Source organism: Phaethon aethereus (assembly GCF_964289735.1).
Source record: "Phaethon aethereus genome assembly, chromosome: 8".
NCBI classification, from domain to species: Eukaryota; Metazoa; Chordata; class Aves; order Phaethontiformes; family Phaethontidae; genus Phaethon; species Phaethon aethereus.
Genome location: NC_138584.1, coordinates 10,247,310 through 10,267,778, shown reverse-complemented (window position 1 = coordinate 10,267,778; position 20,469 = coordinate 10,247,310). Strand labels below are relative to the sequence as shown.

Genomic DNA, 20,469 nt, shown 5'->3' with positions numbered 1-20,469 from the left:
AAGAATTAATTGGGAAATCAGAAATATATTTACTTATATTGTTATTTTTCTAACAAGTCAGTGAATACAGCTGTACTTAATAATATGCAAACGCCTTCCCAGTCAATACCATGCAAGTGGTGAAATATTCTTTTTCTTTTAAGGCATTTTTCCGTGGATTTGTTGAGAGACAGAAATACCTTCAGTGCAGGTTTTCTGCTGTATTAATACAGCAGCACTACAGAGCCCATCAGATGCGAAATATTGAACAACAAAGATACCGTCAAATGAAAAGAGCTGCCATTAGAATTCAGGTAATCCGATAAGGTGGTTTTTGTTGGGTTTTTTTTTTTTTAATTTCTCTTATATTTGTGTCTTCATGACATAATTATTTTTATAGACATTAAAGAGAGGGGCATCTGTGGTGTTTCCCTGATGTGTTTCACTTGCTTTAGAAAACATCTTCAGGACGTGAGAAATTAAGTATTTGTTATACTGTAGAGATAGGAATCCTAAAAGCCTTTCATGCTAATGTGACTTTTTTCCTTTTAATTTTGTTTGTTCCATTAAACAAAATAAAAAATCAAGTTTTGAATTTTTTTTCCTTTTCATATATTTAATAGGCATCATATAGAGGATATAAAGCCAGGCAGTGGGTTAACAAAATGAGAGCAGCACAAGTAATTCAAGCCTGGTTTCGAGGCTGCAGAGCACGGAAGGAATATGCATCTGTGGTAAAAGCTATATGTGTTATCCAGAGTCACTTCAAAACAAAACAGCAGCGGGCCCGGTAATACTGAATTTGATATAAATTTCTCAGCTTTTCAAAGTTTTTGTTATATAATCATTTAGTACTGTTTTGCACTCTGGCAAATGCCTATAGATTATCAGGCTCTGACCCCGCATCATGTATGTAACGTACATGAATATAATCCTGTTGATGCAGGTAGGATTATTCTGCACAAGATTTTTCTTATGTTTAAATATTTTTCTGGACTGGAAGCTACCTCACAAACTTAAATTTTGCATCTTGGGGATCTAGAAAGAGTAGGCCTTGATCTTTTTTCACTTATCATTCTTTTTTTACAGGAAGGCTATTCTGGATATTGTTAAAATTCCAGTATAAAACTAATAGCTATAACAAAAAGCTATTTCATTATAATGCATAATGAAATAGTTAAACTAGTTTGTGTTTATTTTGCTGTGAGGCGGTTTTACAATAAATACTCTACTAGATCAGCCTGATAACTCATCTCACTCAGAGCTGTGTCCTCTGCCAATAGCAGTGGAAGATGCTGTTTAAGGAGAGTATGTTAACTTGACCACTTCCTAGGGTCCTCTCTCAGCATCCATACTTGTTAGATTATGGATGCTAGAACTTACATCCTTGCCTATTGCCTTCATTATCCTTTTATGGGCCTGTTGTATGTCAATCTATTTAATGCAGTTTAAACTGCTGTCTTCCTCCCCAACCTCCTTTTGGCAGCAAGTTCTGGAAGTACCTACTGTGGGAAAACAGAAAGCATCTTCTATTTTAAAATAGTCCTTCTGCCAACATTGCTGGCTATCCCCTTGTTCTAGTGTTCCAAGATTTGCTTGATAACAGCTCTGCTTTCACAATATCTGTCTTAATAATTTTGTAAACCGTAATGCAAGTGTTTTTAACTTTCGGAAAAAAGCAAAGATGCATTTTTATGTTAGGTTTTTAAAAATGAAGATCTGTGCACTTACCATTCAAAGAAGATGGAGAGCAACCCTTGCTGCACGAATGATTCAACATCAGTTTCTGGCAACTAAGAATGCTGCAGTTAAGATTCAATTGGCATATAGACAGTACAGGGCTAGAAGACACTTAAAGGTATGTTTTCACTTGGACTCTGCTATGTCATGGTTGCTTTAAAAATTTTCAATGTATTTGAGTGATTTTTGTCATCAATATGCAGAAGTGTAGAAAAGAAAAAAGGTGGGGCTAGAACAAAGATTGTTCAAATCAAAACTGTTCAATCTTCAAAATATTAAATTTCCTTTTTGCTTTGAGCAATGAGGTTGCGTCTTGTTTTCAAACAGTTCCAGTTGTTGAATTACCCCTGTCTATACTGATAAAATATTTATATATTTTACAAGATATACAAGATAAAATGTAAAATTTTCTGCTGGCTTTATAGCTTACAAAGGATTAAGTTAAATTGCCCATATTTTGACCCCATTTAGGTAAGGGAAAAGACCTTCCAAATTGTCAAAGTGTATTTTTATATAAACTAGTAGCATGACTTTGCTTCTATTTCCTATTTTATTTTTGTCCTTTTTCTTATGATGGAAAAAAATCTAGAACTACCATATAAGTCTATATTGATCATGACAGGAATGAACAAAAGTTTAATTATCAATGCATTCTTTAAAATCTTTTTCAGAAGCTCCAAAGCTTCATGTTTGATCCAAAAATCACACAGAGGTTTCAAGGCAAGAAGGAAACTTGTTCAATAAAAAACTGCTGCTGTAATTATCTGAAAACATCTGAGGGCTTGACAGGAAGGCAGGCTTCAATTTATGAAATACAACAAAACTAGAGGAGCTCTCATTAAACTGCAAGCACTTATATGGGCTTTAGTCAGAAAAAAGCATGGTATACTTCAAATTAAAACTATACTTTTGATGTAAAGTATTTCTAGAGCTGTTTTAGCATTAGTTCTGGCTGGCAAGAAAAGGAGAACCTGATCACTTGTTGTTGAACCCAAATTCTTGTTGACTACTTTGAAAATTGTGTGGGTCAGAGTAGATCAAAATACAGTTTGACCCTTTTCTCACAATCCTTTAGTACTAAAATAGGTTGTCATTGTTGGTCGTGTTTTTAGCTTCTCAGATCTTTGTGGCTTACCTATAACTGATACTTTTGCACACACACACTTACAATGAAACTGTTCTCTGCTATAGATCAATGTTGTTGCTTACAGTCACTTCTCTGTGTTATTGTTTAGCTCAGAGACCCAGTACTGAAGAAAGGTAGCGTACTTTAGTTCTGAGGTAATGATTTCTGAGGTGATTCTTCAGCATCTAATAACATATTGCTATATACTGTGGTCTGCATAGATGGTCAGCTGTGTCTGAGTATGAAAATTAATGATGTTCCCTGTTTTGTTTTCCTTCCACAGATTTTAGAACAAAAACAAAAGAAGAGACTACTTTATTTTACAGCAGCTGCATATCATCATATCTCTGCAATTAAAATTCAAAGGGCATATAGGATTCACCTCATCTTAAAACTTGCACAAAAGCAGATCTCGTCTGTTTTTCTAATACAGGTTAGTCTGATTAAGGATGAATGATTTTTTTTAACATAGTCTAACTTCTTTTCTGTCAGCTAAGCTGTACCACTAAGACACCGTAGTTCCTTCACATGTGAAAATAAAGCTAAATTATGGGGACTGTGTTTTATTAAATAATGCTGCTTATAACCAGCTAAGTATAATAGAGTGGATCTCAACAGACTCTGGAGGCTTAAGGACTTTAAAGCTGAGGATGGATGGGAAAGTTTGTTTCCTTCAGACCCTCAAGCTTGCTAAAAGAATCTGAGTGCTGTCTTAGCCTATTTCTTTACATCCTACTGGAAGTAGGAGAGATCAGACATGACAAACTGTAAGGCTCGTGAAATGAAGAGCATCCCCTTACACGAACAATCCCCTAGCATACAGTGATTTATGTGGTTGGATGTTTCTAACCTGCCGGTGGTACCATAGCCTGTCTAAGTTGCAGCATTTTTAATATAACCATGTTTTATTCCTCTAAAAGCAAGATCAAAAATCAGGTCTGTATTGCAGCACTGCTTAATACGAAAAATTATCTTCAGGTCTCCAAACTGACCATTAGCTTAGTACCAATAATGGAAGGTCAGCATTAGATAAATGGAGAGGCTGAAACAGGAACCCTAAAATAGCTTATCTCCAGTCAATTATGGTGTGGCAAACTTTGCTTTACTACTCCTCCATATATAGAAATCTGTTACCTCTTGCCATAAGTTACATTTTCCCCTTAAGGCAAGAGCGAATGGGTGGAAAAGGCTTTTTTTGCTCAGATCTGGCATACAGTACCCTGTCTCCCTTCTCTGTATATAGAGGGGAAGAAAAACAGAGCTGTGAAATGAGAAAAGTGGAGTGGTGGTTCTCCTTAAAAGCCAGCCAAGAGGAAGAAAACTCCTAGAATGGAGTAATGCCAGACACAAGTATAAATTGGGAGAGAAGTGGCTGGAGAGCAGCCGTGCAGAAAGGGATCTGGGGGGCTGGCCGACAACAGGCTCAATACGAGTCAGCAGTGTGCCCTGGTAGCCAATAGGGCAAACCACATGCTGGGGTGCATCAAACACAGTATAACCAGCCGGTCAAAAGAGGTGATTATCCTGCTGTATTCAGCAATGGTGCAGACTCACTTCAAGTATTGTATGCAGTTCTGGGCCGCACAATTTAAGAAGGTGTTCAGGTCCTTGAATGCATCCAGACAAGGGTAACAAAGCTGATGAAAGGGGTGGAGGGAATGTCTTATGAGGAGCAGCGAAGGACCTTGGTTTTATCTAGTTTGGAGAAAAGGAGGCTGAGGGGTGATGTCATTGCTCTATGGTTTCCTGAGGAGAAGAAGTGGAGAGGGAGGTGCTGATCTCCTTCTTCCTGGTATCCAGCGATAGGATGCGTGGGAATGGTTCAAAGCAGTGCCAGGGGAGGTTTAGACTGAACATTATGAAGCATTTCTTTACCGAGAAACACTGGTCAAACACTGAAACAGGCTTCCTGGAGAGGTGGTCAATCCCCCAAGCCTGTTACTGTTTAAGAGGCATTTGGACAGTGCCCTTAATAACATGCTTTATTTTTTGGTCAGCCCTGAACTGGTCAAACAGTTGGACTTAGATGATCATTGTAGGTCCCTTCCAACTGAAAATATAATATAGTATAGTATCGTATAATATAATATAAGGAATGCTTCCCTAACTGCTCCTAGTTAAGATTTCATTCTACGGTCTTGCATTTCAGCTATCCCAAGGCCAATCAGAGCTGTGTCATGGTGGTTATATGGGTGCTAGTGATGTTTATAATGCCTGTATCTATCAAAGTTCATGTTAAAATAGATCTTCAGTTTTTATCAATGCTTGTTTAGGATAGGAAAAGGGAATTTAGGAGAAAGTCTTAAATAAATAAATAGAGAGGCACTTTAATTTTAAACAGAGATGGTTCCGAGCAAAAATGCAACAGAAGAGATTTCTAAGAGATTATCAAAGAATCATTCAATTACAACATGTGATTCGAGGCTGGCTAAATCACAGAAATGATGCAGCAACTGTAATCCAGCGAAATGTACGAAGATTCCTTGCCTGCAGACGTAGGAGAAAATTTGCAGCTGGAATAATTAAATTTCAGGTAAATACCTCTTGTAAGAAAACTATGAATTTTTAATTTTTTTTTCTCTTCTGGGTTTTTAGAGAGAGGAAAGCTGTTTACTTTGGTTGGTGAATTTATGAGTTAAATTGCAAGCCAAGTCGTCTTCAATTTAGATATCAAAGCTAAATGCAAACAGATCATGAAGCAGTATTAAGCAGATACCCGTTGAGGTGACATGTGGGAGTGTGTGTGGAGTGTATATGCATGTTTGTTCTGGTAGTTTGTCTTGAAAATCCAGTATTTGGAAGATTAAACACTGAATGGTAATTGCTTTAATAACCAAGGTAATGAAATACTTTGTCGGACCTGTGTAAAATTGCTTTGGAATGGTAATGGAACTTCTATTGTCTCTTGTTCACAACCTTTTTCTCTTTGTGAAATTCCTTTTCTGTAGGCATTGTGGAGAGGATATTCTTGGAGAAAGCGTAATGACACAGCAAAAACCCAAGCTTTAAGATGTAGTTTGGCAAAGGCTAATGAAAAGAGCAGAGAAGAAAACAAATTGTGCAACAGAACTGCAATTGCTATTGAATACCTTCTAAAATACAAACATATCTCTTATATTCTTGCAGCATTAAAGCATCTGGGTCAGTATATTGTTTTATTATACTGATAGATTTCCAGGGTGATAGAACCTGGAATTTTTCAGCTGAGAAGATTTCATAATGATATTTAGGTTTTCTGTATGATTGTAAAATGTGAACTGTTAGAGTGGAGTGGAGGTTTTTTCCAGACTAAAATAAGATTATTGATTTAAGAACAATATTAAAATGGTTGTGTAGAAAAAGGAAATGCTATATGATTGCTCTAATTTCCTGGCATTCCTAGTAATACTATGCCTTACAGAAGTCAATTATATTTACTATCAGTACATGTTCTCTGTGGATTGTTTTGTCTGCCAAATTTTTAGTCTGGTATTAAAACTATTGTAATTGCTGGTTTTACTTCTTTGCACCTCTACTTAATTATAAATCAGGGTTTTCTCTTATTTTTAAGTTGCTTGAGCTTCAGAGGGGGGTTTTTTCTTGGTTTTTTTTTTTTTTTCTTTAATTAATAGAGGTGGCTACCAGGCTGTCCCCGCTTTGTTGTGAAAATATGGCCCAGAGCAGAGCAATCTTCACTATTTTTGTTCTGATCCGAAGTTGCAACCGGAGTGTTCCATGCATGGATGTGATCAGATATTCAATTCAGGTTCTACTTAATGTTTCAAAGGTAACTAATATTATGCTTTTGCAGTGTTATAAGCTGTAGACTATTTTATTGTAGTATTTATTTATCCACACAATTTCTGGATATATTTGAAACAACAAAAGTAAGAGTCTTGATAAAAAAAAACCAGTTTCTGAATTTTAACTATGTTATTTTGAAACCAGTTATCTACTTTGTAATAATTATAATTTAATTTTCCTTTTGGCAAAAGAAAATTATTTCATGGGTTTAAAGTAGTAATACTTTCAACTGATTGCATTGTAAGGTATCCCAAGTATTTCATGAAACTGTGTAGAAATACAAAACTGTAGTAGTTAAGATAAGCTATGAAGTTGTTTTAAGGTAGAATTGTATATGTTCCAGGAGACAGGCCACTTTCCCAAATTCCTATCATAGAATAGGCTATGTTTACACTTTTTTTATTTCTCACAGAAGGAATTACTTTCGTAAATACTTAAGGCTGACTGTTCTAAAGTTTTTAACTTTGAAATTTAAAATATTTGCTAAACATACTTTTTGATCTTATATCCATCCTACAGGCATTTACATTGAAATTCTTTTAGTTTTATTTCAGGAAAATAATTTAACATTTAGGCTAAACTTATTTTTAAATTCTCTAAACTTATTCTAATCTATTATTCTTTTTTAAACGTAAAATCAGATTCTACGGGTTTCTAAACAAGGGAGGAATCACAAAGGGTAGCTTTTTATAACCTGTTACAATGGTGTAACATACAGAAATTATATTTATTGCTTGGATGCCAGTTCAGCTACAAATTTAATCTAAGGAGAACATGGATTTTGCTTTTTCCTCTAACCTCAGAGATATTTTAATGATTTGTCTATATAAGCTCTCTTGTCTCTTTCTTGTATAACAGTATGAAAGAACTACTCAAGCAGTTTATGAAGTAGAAAATTCTGTAGATACGTTACTAGACCTACTGCAGATGTACAGAGGGAAAGCTGGGGACAAAATTTCAGAGAAAGGAGGAAGCATTTTCACAAAGACCTGCTGTTTGTTGGCCATCCTTTCAAAGGATTCGAGAAGAGCTCTGGTAAGACTTAAATGTTTTGGGTTTAATAGTTTGATTTAACATGTTTTTCTTGCATGTTTTGGTGGTGTTTGTAACGGGTGGTTTTTTTCCCCTATCCCTCTCTATTATGGATGTAATTATGACTAAACTCTGATTAAAAAAAAATGCATTTTCAAGATGGTGAAAACACTCATTATTTTGTGCTTTGTATGCCCTGGTCACCCAGAGCTATTCAATAACACATTGAGGTTCTGATCGTGCTGTCCTTGCAAGATTATGATACTGCAATCCCTAATTTCCACAGTGTTTGATGACTTATTATCAATTGTGTAGTGTTAGATATAGTTTAGTTGCCACTTAATTAACTTTTATTCCATTTCTGAAAGTTCACTGTTGCCTTTCAGATAAAGTTAAGGTCTTTATTGTCAGTAACAATGGGCAATATAATTGTCCATGACTTTGTGTTGATATACTCTATTGTACAGAGATATAGCCTGCTTCTGAAAGAAATTTCCTTTTTTCATGCCTATTGCTAGACTCTCTAATAAGGTTATTAGGGTAGTTTGAGTTCTGTGCTATACATTTACTAACTGTTTATCCATCAGATATAAGTTAACCAGTCACCTCTGACCATTGCATTATTCTTTCATTGCTATAAAGACAGGTATCGACACTAATTTGTCTCTCTGTACCAATCATTGAAGACATATGCCAATGACATATGTGAAAATTGGTTTTAATGAGAAATTAGTAAAATCTGACTTGTAAGAGCTTGAATTTTCTGAGATCTCAGGGTATATACTAGTTGTGAAGTATTTTGAAAGCATTATACCACTGGCCTGTAGGTGTGCTGGCTTTAAAATGGTGTCACTGTACTTGTGGGTAGAACTTCATCTTAAATTATAAACATTCAGTTTTCATTGAATAAAACAGATTTCTTGATTTGCTAAGTTGCTTTCGAACTTGTAGTATTAACTGTGTACTGTTTTCACCTTTTCTCAGGAAATCCGAAGCATACCGAGGGCAGTTACTTGCATTCAAAGCCTGTATAAACTTACAGCTCGTAAACACAAAATGGATGCAGAGAGAACACTTGTGAAGCAGAAAACAAACACTTTCTTAAGTGGAACTTCCTTCATTCCAGTAACTCCTCTAAGAATAAAAACAGTTTCAAGGTAAGAGCTTAAAAATTAGTCTGCTATTTTTGCTGTGGCAATACAATATTTTAATGACAAGCCACTAATATTTTTGCAGACTTAAGCCAGACTGGGTTTTGAGGAAAGATAACATGCAAGAAATTGTGGATCCTTTGCAAGCAATTCTGATGGTGGTGGATACACTCGGTATTGCCTGCTACTAAAATGTAAATGATGTATATGAAAATGTATTTGTACAGCATATATGTAGTAGACAGCTCAATGATTTTGAAAGAAGGCGAATAAGTGTCAAGCTACCCTTGAGAATGTTCTTTTCAAATTGCAATTAACATTTCTGTAACTTTTTTGCATTGTATACAGCTTTTGAAATCCTATTTTGTATTACTACCAAAAGCAATTGTACAATAAAATCATTAAGCCCTGGAAATTTCACTAGTGCAGTAATGTATTGTTATTACACAACCGTGAATGTTGCAAATAGTATGGTGTTCTGATTAAATATTGTCAAATTCTGTTAAAAACAGTTGTTTGTGTGGGTCAGTTATGTTGGCTTCTCTGATCTGGAAGGGTATAGGTAGGAAGGGAAGCATAGTCTGTGGGTTTCAAAGGTGACTACTGTTTTGAGGGAGCCTGAGTTTACTGTCTAATAAGGTTTTGATGGATAACGTGTGTCTGTAGGAAAAAAATTATAATTCCTTTTTTTCTTTTTTTTAAACACTACAGTGGATGGAACAACGGGATGTTGTAATTTGTTTTGGATGTAATTGGATTTGTATCCAAATTGGATCTGGATGTAATTTGGATGCTGTAATGTTGTAATTCCATTATGATGGAACAATGGGATGTTGTAAGGGTGAATTTAGAAATTCTGACCTGATATTTTAAGGGAGATGATTTGGAGTGCTTTCTTCCCATCAAGTGAGCAGTACACACAAGCATGCATCTCATCTGACAGAATAGATAGTGTTCATCACAGCATCTTTCTGAAATACTGTTCTCTTGTGCCTTGGAATTGCATTTTCTTAGAGCACAGCCAAGAAAATGAAAACTGTAAAGTTATACACTTGCACCCGCAAATTCAAAGATTATGCCTCCGAAGGGTGGAATGTGATGATAAATCAACTGCTAGCTATTAGTCAGTTAGGTGATAATGCATTGTAAATGAGGTTCTTTTTTTTTTTATTTTTGTTTGTTTAAAAAAAGACTCAAGCGGGGCTAGCTGTATACAACAAAACCCCAACAGACAGGTAATAGTAGTGGTTATGTTCTTAATGTAAGAATCTCCAGAATGAATAATATATAGAATGCAACTGAGTGGTTATATGGGGGTAGGCTCGAGGAGGGGGGAATTTTGTATTTCCTCTTATTTCAGCCAAGGTAAATAACTGATAACAGCCTGCCCTTTAAACTTGGAGCTCAGGAGGTTCTGAGGGGGAACAGTGTTAAATTAGTTTAAATTGTTCCACAAGCTTCTTGCCTGGTTTCACTGTAAAACGATAAATTCTGTCCTCTTTACTGATGTAAAGTATGCCAAAAGGAAGTAGAATTTTGCAAGTCCAGGGTATTTAGAGAACTAAAATAAATGAAAGTAGCGTTTTCAGTGAAATAACTTGTTACAAAATACCATGGACACTAAGGCATTTGTGAATACCTTTGAAAATCCAGTTAATTATTTACAAAAGTAATACTGAGGGAGTTTTCACAGGTGGTAGAAACTGTTGATGGAGACAGTAATGAAGATGAGATTTAAGAGCTGTTTTTTCTTCCTAGTTATGATGTATTCAGGCAAACTCTTTGCAGAAGGTAAATACACTGAATTCTATTGTTAATAAATGTACATAGAATCTAGAACATGCAGTCTAGCTAACTTGAGTGAAATATTTTTTTGTATCTTTACCAAGAGTAAACACTGCTTTTTTATATATAATTTTATTGTGAGATGGCTGATGATCATGATTCACTTGTCGCTGTAGCTCAGGGCTACAGGTTTTTATCTAAGCTTCAAAGCTGTAATATTGACTTTTATTCAGAAAAAGTTTCTTTTGAAGTGTATTTGAGTGATTTTGAGGCACTTACACAAATTGAATTTTGTACTATTAAAACATTTTATATATTGAAGTGTCTTGGTTATTGAAGTGTTTTGGCTTTACCACAAAGCAAAAGAGTGGAAGTCAAACGGGACCTGCATAAGCTAGTCTGGGGTGGTTCTGCATTTCCTATCCCTATTTTCACCTTTGCTTGAAATTCCTGGGTTTATGTAGTTTACATACCCCTTGAACTGCAAGTTCACAAAGCTGTGGACTGTGTATGAGGGTACACCTCCATTAATTGAAAGCGCGTCCCTCTTTTTGCATTTCATTTTGTATCTGCTAATGTATATTTAACTCCAGCATATTTGTTGCAACTACCTCTGTCTTCACTAGAGTTTTGTCCTTATGAAAAGCTGTTGAAATTACACTGATACCCTTTGGAAAGTCAAACAAAAGGTATGTAGGTAGCAATCCTTTTTGTCTTTTAATTACTTAAGTCGTGATTACCTTCAGGTTTGTTTGTTTTTTACTTATTTAGATGTGATACGGTGGCTGTGTGAGGAAGGGAATTATTAAAAAAATTATCTTGGCACTTTCTATTTGGTAAAAAATACTACATTTCCAGAAAACTCTAGTAAATGCGGTAAATTCTAGTGGTGTTACTGAGTGAAGGAGCAGTAGTTTGTTATTTTGGTTCTGCTATGCATAGGGTGAATGCAGCAGTGACAACTTGTGAGAAAATTCTGCCCAGTTATAATGAGATTCATAGGTGGTGATTCAGTTTTTAAAACTTGATTCTTCAAGTTAGGTTGCCTTGTAATTCCATGGAGAGGATTTTTGAGACCCAATGGATGATTTTGTAAGAAATCCAAGTATTGCTTTTTGGTTGGTTTTTGTTTGGGTTTTTTTTTTTTTTTTTTTACTAACTTAATGTCATATTTGGCACAATTCCTTTTAAATGTTTCCTCCTACTACTGGTTTGTGTGGGTTTGGTTTTTTTTAATTGCAGTAGTTCTTGTTCTTTCCTTAACCTCCATCTCATCTTTCTTTTACATTGACTCTGTTCTTAAATTTCCTTTCTTCAGCAAGTTTAAATATATATTGCCTCCCGTCAGTTTGTCATACTGTTCTGATAACATCTGCTGAGTTGAGGAGCTATGGTATAGCTCATCTTGACATTGTTGCCACTGGATTTTAGAGCAGGCATTAGTATGTTTATGCAGCAAACGGTGCTCATGCTTACATCTTCTAGGCTAAATAAAGAGTCAGATAATTGTGTCCTGCATCACTTTTGCCCAGTTCACATTAGGAAGTTTTATTCTACAGCTGCTATTCCTGTGAACCTAAAGAACAAAAGCTGATATAATTGTAATATATCTTAATTTCACTGAGCCTTACAAGATCCTTCCTGCTTGTAAGTATTCAGAATTTCATTCACCTTGTTTGAAGGCCTGAATCAATCCAACGGATATTAAACAAACTAATGCAAAAAAGTTCATGTCTGGGCTGAGACTTTTAGTGAGAAATATATTTATCTTTTTGCAGATAAACCTTGTGATTTGCCACATATAGAAAATGGAAAGATTGCCCAGTACTATTATAATTTCAGAAGTTACTATTTCCCTATGCGTAAGGAAAAAAAACTTTCCTATTCTTGTATGGTGGGTTATACAACTGAAACTGGGACTCAAGATGGAAGAATAACTTGTACAGCAAAAGGATGGTCTCCAGTGCCACAATGCTACAGTGAGTTAGCGTTATTAATCTCATCATTGCTTCTAGCAGGCAACTTTTCTAGCTGGATTTCCTGGAACATACAGGAACAGAAGCTGCATAGCAGGAGGGTGAAAATGTGTAAGTTAAGACAACAAGGTGAAATCAATCCTTTTTGTATCCAAACTACATATATTTATATATGGAATATTTTTACAATAATACATATTTTAAAGACTTTTACCATATATGTTTTTATAGGAACACCAAGAAAATTGCCCAGTTTCCTTGTTTTGGGAAAACTAATAGATAATTTCGCCTTAGATACGAATCCTCTAGATCCCTTGGTTGTTGTGTTCCATGTTATTACCATTGGTTTGATGTATTGTTTGATGATTTTGGTAGAGTTTCTTCAACAGGTCAAGAAAAAAAAATTAGATCAAGATAGCCAAAAACCCCTCCTTCTGCTTATCAGAGACCAGAAATATTCCATTAATTCTTTCTAACCAAGCTGCCTCCGTTCATTTAGAAAAATGTAACAAGCCTCTTTTGGAAAATGGCACTTTTTATGGTACAGAAATGTACTTCAAAGTACATGAGAAACTGCAGTACAAATGTAACCCAGGCTACCACACTCCAAGCGGCGGTACTGAAGATACAGTACAATGTCAGCCAGAAGGATGGTCTTCCCAGCCAAGCTGTACTAAAAAATTTGGTAGGATTCTGCTTTTTTTCTCCTTTATCATCTGTCTTATGTATGTAATTCTACTGTCCTTGCTGTACCTTGTAGGGCCAAACTGCCGATGTCAAGTTATCGTTTGAGTACTCCTAAAGTAGGTTCTCAGCTGTACCTCATGGGAAGAAGTTGTCAGATTTCACATGCTGCTAGTTTTGTGAATTTGTTTAGGTAAAATATAGATGAAAATGTATAAGTGTAGATGATGTATAAGAAAATATAAAAGTATAGATGAAATTGTTTCAAATAAACCCATTGCCATCCAAACTTTCTTCCCAAATGACAAGTGAAAAACTTGTGTAAGCTACTGCATTTTTAATTATTCATTATTTGCCAAGATTTTGCCTTGTATATCACCACTTTTAAGGTCTACCTAATGAAAATTTTAGATTAATAACTTGAATTGTTATTAATCTAAAAGAGCAAATAATAATGCATATATGCTTTGTTTATTTAAGAGTCATGTCACGTACCCAATTTACATCATGGCAGCTACTTCACAGCCCAACAAGAGCTTCGACTGAATGAAACACTGCTATACAAATGTGATGACGGATATCATACTGCAGGAGGAAACACTACAGAAGCAGCAGTGTGTCTAACACATGGGTGGTCCCTTACTCCAAACTGCACTAGTATGTAATGGCCTGGAAAATAATTCTGTTTGAAATGTGATTTATTCTACAAACGAACAAAAATTTGCAAAAAGGCTTGTTAAGAAGGGGCGGGGGAGCCTTCCTCAACTGGTTTTTACTGCTGTTTGGTTTCTTCCTAGAAATAACTTGCTCCTCTTTGAGTGCAATAGCACATGGAGGTTTCTATCCAGTGAAGAAAATCTATGAAGAGGGAGATGTAGTTCACTTTTTCTGTGAGGAACATTATTCTGTCAGTGAATTTGACCTAATTCAATGTTATTATTTTGGATGGCACCCAGACCCTCCAGTGTGTGAAGGTACTTATTTTTATAGTTTTACTATGTCAAATTCTTAGTGAAAGACTAGCACCTTTCATGAAATTCTTTATGAACACAAAATAAAAATATGCTTGTTATACCAGTTCACAGCCTAAATAGAAATCAAGTGTTAACTGAAGCGCATGGAGCCAAGGTAGCAGGGACGGAGGCAACGATAATTGGAATAAGTTTTCAGTGGACTCTAACAATAGAGCAAATACTGTCTCTTGCTGTTGTTTCTCTGTACGTTGTGTCGTGGAGAAGCAGGAGTCAACAATCATAGGGAAGTTGTTCAGCCCCGGAAGCTCAAGTTAAACCATGTTCAGATTACATGAAGGTTTAATCAAGCATATTTAATCCTGCCTTGCAAGGTGGGGACAGGCCTCTTGAGAGGCATTAAAAATAAAATTTGTAACAAGTTCCTCCTGAGCTTGGAGATTGTGGTACTTTTCAGAGTTTTACAGCCTCACCGAACCGTACATGTTTTCAACAGAATTAACTAGAAAGGTAATCCTGAGGACAGAAACACACCTTTAGCAATTACTATCACTTCCCCAATCATTGGGGGATAACCAAGATTCTCAGAAAAGAAACTTTCCAAAGATTGAAAGGTCTAGTGAACCAGATGAGATTTAGTATACAGCAGAAAACAGTACAAATCAACTTTTAGGCTAGCTGACCATTTATAGTATTGTTAACATACTTTGATAGTTGTGTGTCATTGTCTTATCTGGATATTGTCCCCTTTATGAGGATTACTTCTGTATTTAACATTTTAAAAATATAGATGTGTTAAGCACAGTTTGCGGTAAAAGTGTTTCGCAATTCCTTTATAGCTAATCTTGTAAAAGACTGTATGATTGAGTACAAAGATTAAATTCATCTTCCTTTCCTAGAAGACATAGTAGCATTTAAAATGAACTAGAATCTCTCAATTAAATGGCATGTGTTAGGACCCCAGCCCTGTATTTATTCTGATAACACAGCAGGATTTTTTCTTGAGTAAGTGCTCAGGAGAATGAAAAAAAGACCTAAATCTAGTTTTGAGGATACAGTAATTGCAAACTTAATTTGACGATAGATAATGTGCTATGATTACTGCTGCTTCTGTAGCATTAGAATTAATACATAAGCTGCTTTAAATATTACATCAATGGATGGTATGGAAAATCTCTATTTCCTGAAATCCTTTAAAGAACGTTTTAAATGTATGTGGAGAAATTACAAATTTGTTTATAGCAGTGCAATAGCATAATACCTCTATTTTATATTTGTTGAATGTAAAATCACTTTTCTGTTCTGGTTTACAATTTTGTTAAGAAAATGGGAGTAAGCAATTACTCTGGATGAACCAAAAATGTCTTTTGAGTGATAGGCTTGCATTCTGCATAGTAAAATCAATTGTGTACATGGTTTTGATTAGTGAGAAAACAATATGTATTTTGTATTTTCAGATGTAAAAAATAAATGTCCTTCACCACCGCTTCCTCCTAATGCCCATATCATCACAGTTAGAAGAACATACCATAATGGAGACAAAGTTCGTATACAATGTCAAAGTACCTTTGAAATGAGAGGATCTCGAGAAATCCAGTGTGAAAAAGGAAAATGGACATCACCCCCTATTTGTGTTGGTTAGTACTTTTGTGAAGACAGACAACTGAACAGAAATGCTTTAATTTTCTAGAAAGCCTCAGTTTCCATATCTACAAAACTGTCCTCTGTTAAAATGCTTGAGAGGTAAAGCACTGCATAATTTGCAGGCAATTCATAGTTTACAGATTTAAAGAGAAAGGAATGAACTAGGTGAATTCAACTGACATCTGTTTTGTGTAGTTGTCCCCTGGAATATTTGATTTTATTACATTTTACAATGCATCAGTGTCTGTCTGTTTTGTATTTGAAAATGAATTATTTCTGAGAAAACTGGTTCTAAGTTTCTGCTATGGTTATAGGAGCTATGGATAAATGGGAATCTGAGGCACCACCATCACTCGGGGCAGATGCAGCAGTAAGGACAAGCAAAACATATCACAGTGAAGATACGAGTAGGTGAACATTGCTTTTCTATTTAAAAGGGCCTTCAATACTCTCCAATGCTATTAGAGGCATTTTGTGACTACTCTTACTGCTCTTTTGCTGTTTTACAGTTCCTTACTGTTGAAAGCGCTTGCATGTGCTACAGATATCAATGTAGCGGTCTGAATGAATGAAAGGCCATTGTTGCTTGTTTCTAGTCATTATAAACTAAGTCTATAAGCCTGTTCTGTATTTGTAATTTTATTTTGTACGTTAGCATTTACCTTCAGTCATCTTGTACCCTTTCTGTTAATGTTGTCTGAACATGCAAATTCATGAGTATTTTGCTGATCCTTTGATTCATAGTTCCAGTGAAGTTTCTTTTGTTTATTTTGAACTGCACATGGGCTAAACATTTCAAGCAGCAAATAAAGACAGTCTCATCACAAAAAAAGAACTAATCTATATTGAGTGTAAACCAGCAAGAATCAAGAACAGACATAGATGAAGAGTGTAGAGGGAAATAGAATGCCTGTCTGCAATTCAGTAAGGCAAGTGTAGAGTTTCCGAAAGTGACATTTGAAAAAGAAATTATATTGGTTTCCATTTTAGTTGTATAAATTTTTTGTTCAATCTGTTGCTAGTCTGATACTTTCACCAGTGTTAACATTGTTTTAAAGATCTAATTACCTATCTCTAGACCTCGTATTAGAAATGCAGCAAAACTGTACCTCTCCACCTGTGATTAAAAATGGTGTTGTTCTCGGTCCATTATTGACAAGTTACAAAAATGGTTCCTCAGTAGAATATGGTTGTCAGAATTACCATTTTTTGGATGGACCTAGTACTGTTTACTGCGAACAAGGAAACTGGACAGAACCACCAACTTGCTTAGGTAAGTCTTGTAACAAAAAGAAAACTTTGTCATATGTAATATAGAAAGGTAAAACTGGGAAGAGCCTCTAGATAATCCTTTCATGACCACCTTTTCTCTTTCATTTGAATTAATAAAGATTCCAGAAATATGAGGATGAACCAAAATCAAATATACCTAGGCCACTCCTGCTGGGTGTCCTTTGGCAGGAGGACAAATACCTTCTTCCAAATACCCAATTAAACATATTCCTCTGTTTTCCTGAGTGAGCTAGTCTAGAAAATAACTATCCCTGTATCTCTAGTTTCTTTCTCCTATATTCTCCGTTTAGTGAATTCCTGTCCTTCAATAGGTGTTTAGAAAGAATGACTGCAGCCATTGCCAAAGTGGGCTTTTAGATATGATTCACAAGGAATACAATGGACTTTCATTTTTAAACCTTCAGCCTTTTTTTTTTTTTCATTATGTGTCTTTGTATCTGTCATTTCATTCTGGACTTTCTGATTTTTCTGCGTTGCTCTTATGTATGCTGTTTAAAACAATCTACAAGAGTTGTTTCTTTACCTTTCCTTCCTTCCTGTAATGAAATAATTCTACTTTGCTATTATCCTTTGTTAAATTGACTCACTTTAAGTTTGTAATTTACTGTGAAAATGCAAATAAATAACCAGTTCAGTTTTAATTACTTACTTCTAAATGAATAAAATGTACCTTGTCTGGATTGAAAGGTCCAGATCAGCATTCTTGGATCTGAATACTCAAATTTAACAAACCCTGTGAAATAATGAAAACTCATTTCCTACGAGCGTTATTTATCTCTTCAGCATCCAAATAACCACATCATCCTTGCCATGTTTTCTGGGATTACTTTTCAATCCTCACCTAATCAGACCAGAAAGAGCACATACTGTAGTTTGGGGAAAATATCCATGCCAGCGTGGTGTTGTGGTACTGTCATCAAAATGCATAGTAACTGATTTATCCTTCCCTTTCCCTCAGCAAAGCATTAATAAGGGCCTCTATCAGGCAATGATTCTGGTGGAACTTGGAGAAATTTCTTTTTATAACTGTCCCTCTGTCAGGCTTTATTGAGGTTGAACAGTGGTTTCAAAAGTTAATAAGGTTAACTGTCTAATGGAAGGCTAGGCTACCTGATGTGATCCTGGCGCTAAATTTTAAGAAACCTGTTAGAAAGCAACCAAAACAATATTGACTTTGAATAACCTGAAAAAGCCCAAAGAAGAACACAAAATTTCCAAAGGTTTTTGGAAGACATCTAAATCTTTTAACAGTGATAAACAAAGATAAAAAAAGAAAAAGCAAAGAGAGAGACCTGTCAAAACACTTCCTTAGGTTAACGGTTTAAATTTATTGTGTATTAACTACTACTGTCCTCGAAGGGCTAGCAAAATCTGACAGGTTAATTTTGATGGATGACTATTTTCATTATAAAGAGTCCTTTCAAGTTACAGTAAAGTTCTTTTCTTTAATGGTAAACCCAGCTGCCCTATGTTTACAAATACTTGTAGAAGCCAGATTTTGTCACAATTGTGATTTCTGTGATTTACTGTTCCCAGTTTAGGCTTTTTTTGCGTATTATTTCTGTTACTTCAGCCTATTTCTTTACATTTGCATTCTTTTTTTAATGCATCTATAGTTCTTTTTCTTGCAAGATTCGAAAACATTTTAGAACTATTTAGAACTTTTTCTTGACTCCTACGAAAGCGACCTAAGAAATCACTTAAAGTTGCTTTTTATTGAATCATGTTCTTATTTCCTAGAACCGTGCATTCTTGACGTAACTGATATGAACAGCAACAACATAGAGTTGAAATGGAGACAGCAAGAATTAATTTTCCTACATGGTGATCTTATAGAGTTTGAATGTAAACAGGGGTACAGTTTTCTCCAGACTACCATTCTATCTCCTGGGAGGACACAGTGTCATCGTGGCAGGCTGAAATATCCAAAATGCATTATGCAAGGTAAAAGAATACTTTTTAATTGCCTTTTTAATTAATCAATCTCAGACCTATTTAGAAACAATTTTCTTTGGCAGTGCAGGCCAAATCCTAAACTTCTATTATGTATAATGCAGATATACACATATATCCTTGCACAAGACAGCTATATTGTTAAATAAATCCAAGCATGGAAAACCAATACACCTTCCTTTGATGGGAAGGGCTGTAGAAATGAGGGAGGAGATGTCCTCCAAGCCCAGGGAACTCAAAGCTCTGTAGAAAGACAGCTGTAAACAGTTAAATGCACACAAAGGATTTCTTACTGTTAGAATTAAGCAGGAGATTGCATTCTGATCTGAGACATAATGAAATAGTAAGAAAATACACTATCTGAGAGTTGATAGATATCTAGTGCTGACAGGTATTTAAAGCTGCCGATTTGTTAGTTTCTTAAGCGAAATGTTTCTCAAATGTTTTTAACATTATTCCAGCTCCTACAGGAAAATGTGACTCTCCACCTCCTATTGCAAATGGAGCTTTTACTCTCCCACCCCTGACCCAGTATGACAGTGGTTCTTCAGTTCAGTATAGTTGCTCTGACTATCATTTTTTGCAAGGATCTGAGAGAATCTACTGTACTGAAGGACAGTGGACTTCACCACCAGTTTGTATAGGTAGGTGTGATAAGATAAATACGCACTTATTTCTCTCTATAATTCAGATACTTAGAATTTATAAATTGAATATTGACAACTAGAAATTTAAGATCTCAAGTTTTTTCAGCTAGAGATGCAAGTTTTAATGGAAGCAAGTGTAAGCTTGTCTGGCTTTTTGTTTTCTTAAATGTGAAATGCCTGCAGTATCCAAAACTACACTGATTTCACGTATAATATATTAAGGGTATGGGAAATAATCTACAGTTTTAGTGTAGGCTAGTCAAAACAATATGATTTCAAAAATAATCGATTTATTAACACTGATTATGTCTCTCCTCTTTAGAGCCATGTACTTTGTCAAAAAATGAAATGGAAAAAAATAACGTGTTGCTGCAAGGATTCTATGAGAATCAAGTTTACTTTTACCATGGGGATTATGTTGGATTTTACTGTAAACAGAACCATTTTGGAGCGGAATCTGGTACAACTTTATTTCAAGTGCAGTGTAAGAGGGGACAGTTGATGTATCCAAGATGTGTTGAAAGAGGAAAATAAATATGGACTTCAGGAAAGCCTATAGGAAAGGTACGTGCATGTTCTTTATCTAGTATTAACAGCTGAATTAAGATGGCCTCATATTTTCAAGATCACTACAGTCAGCTTTGAAAAATGAGCGTTCAGTGGCATTGTTGGGTCTGGGCTGAAGGAGGAGGGAAGTGAAAGTGC

At 35.3% G+C, this 20,469-nt stretch overlaps 2 protein-coding genes across 2 annotated transcripts in view; both read left to right on the top strand.

Moving 5' to 3' along the window:
* Nucleotides 1-9,002, top strand: part of ASPM (assembly factor for spindle microtubules) — a gene marked incomplete at its 3' end in the record, with an annotated part of 31,666 nt that extends 22,664 nt beyond the window's left edge. The window contains exons 19-28 of the mRNA XM_082003160.1: nucleotides 144-293; nucleotides 603-769; nucleotides 1,681-1,837; nucleotides 3,129-3,278; nucleotides 5,187-5,378; nucleotides 5,794-5,986; nucleotides 6,457-6,611; nucleotides 7,487-7,663; nucleotides 8,645-8,817; nucleotides 8,897-9,002. Of these exons, the coding sequence (XP_081859286.1) occupies nucleotides 144-293; nucleotides 603-769; nucleotides 1,681-1,837; nucleotides 3,129-3,278; nucleotides 5,187-5,378; nucleotides 5,794-5,986; nucleotides 6,457-6,611; nucleotides 7,487-7,663; nucleotides 8,645-8,817; nucleotides 8,897-9,002 (1,620 nt within the window). The remainder of the gene's footprint in view (nucleotides 1-143; nucleotides 294-602; nucleotides 770-1,680; nucleotides 1,838-3,128; nucleotides 3,279-5,186; nucleotides 5,379-5,793; nucleotides 5,987-6,456; nucleotides 6,612-7,486; nucleotides 7,664-8,644; nucleotides 8,818-8,896) is intronic.
* A 1,518-nt stretch (nucleotides 9,003-10,520) lies between these two features.
* Nucleotides 10,521-20,469, top strand: LOC309407296 (coagulation factor XIII B chain-like; the record flags this gene model as incomplete). Its single annotated transcript, XM_082002776.1, has 11 exons — nucleotides 10,521-10,602; nucleotides 12,375-12,575; nucleotides 13,072-13,257; nucleotides 13,737-13,913; nucleotides 14,054-14,230; nucleotides 15,685-15,864; nucleotides 16,186-16,278; nucleotides 16,962-17,144; nucleotides 18,905-19,108; nucleotides 19,579-19,761; nucleotides 20,087-20,469. The coding sequence occupies 11 exons, from the start codon at nucleotides 10,521-10,523 to the stop codon at nucleotides 20,296-20,298; spliced, it is 1,878 nt and encodes a 625-aa protein (XP_081858902.1). The 3' UTR covers nucleotides 20,299-20,469.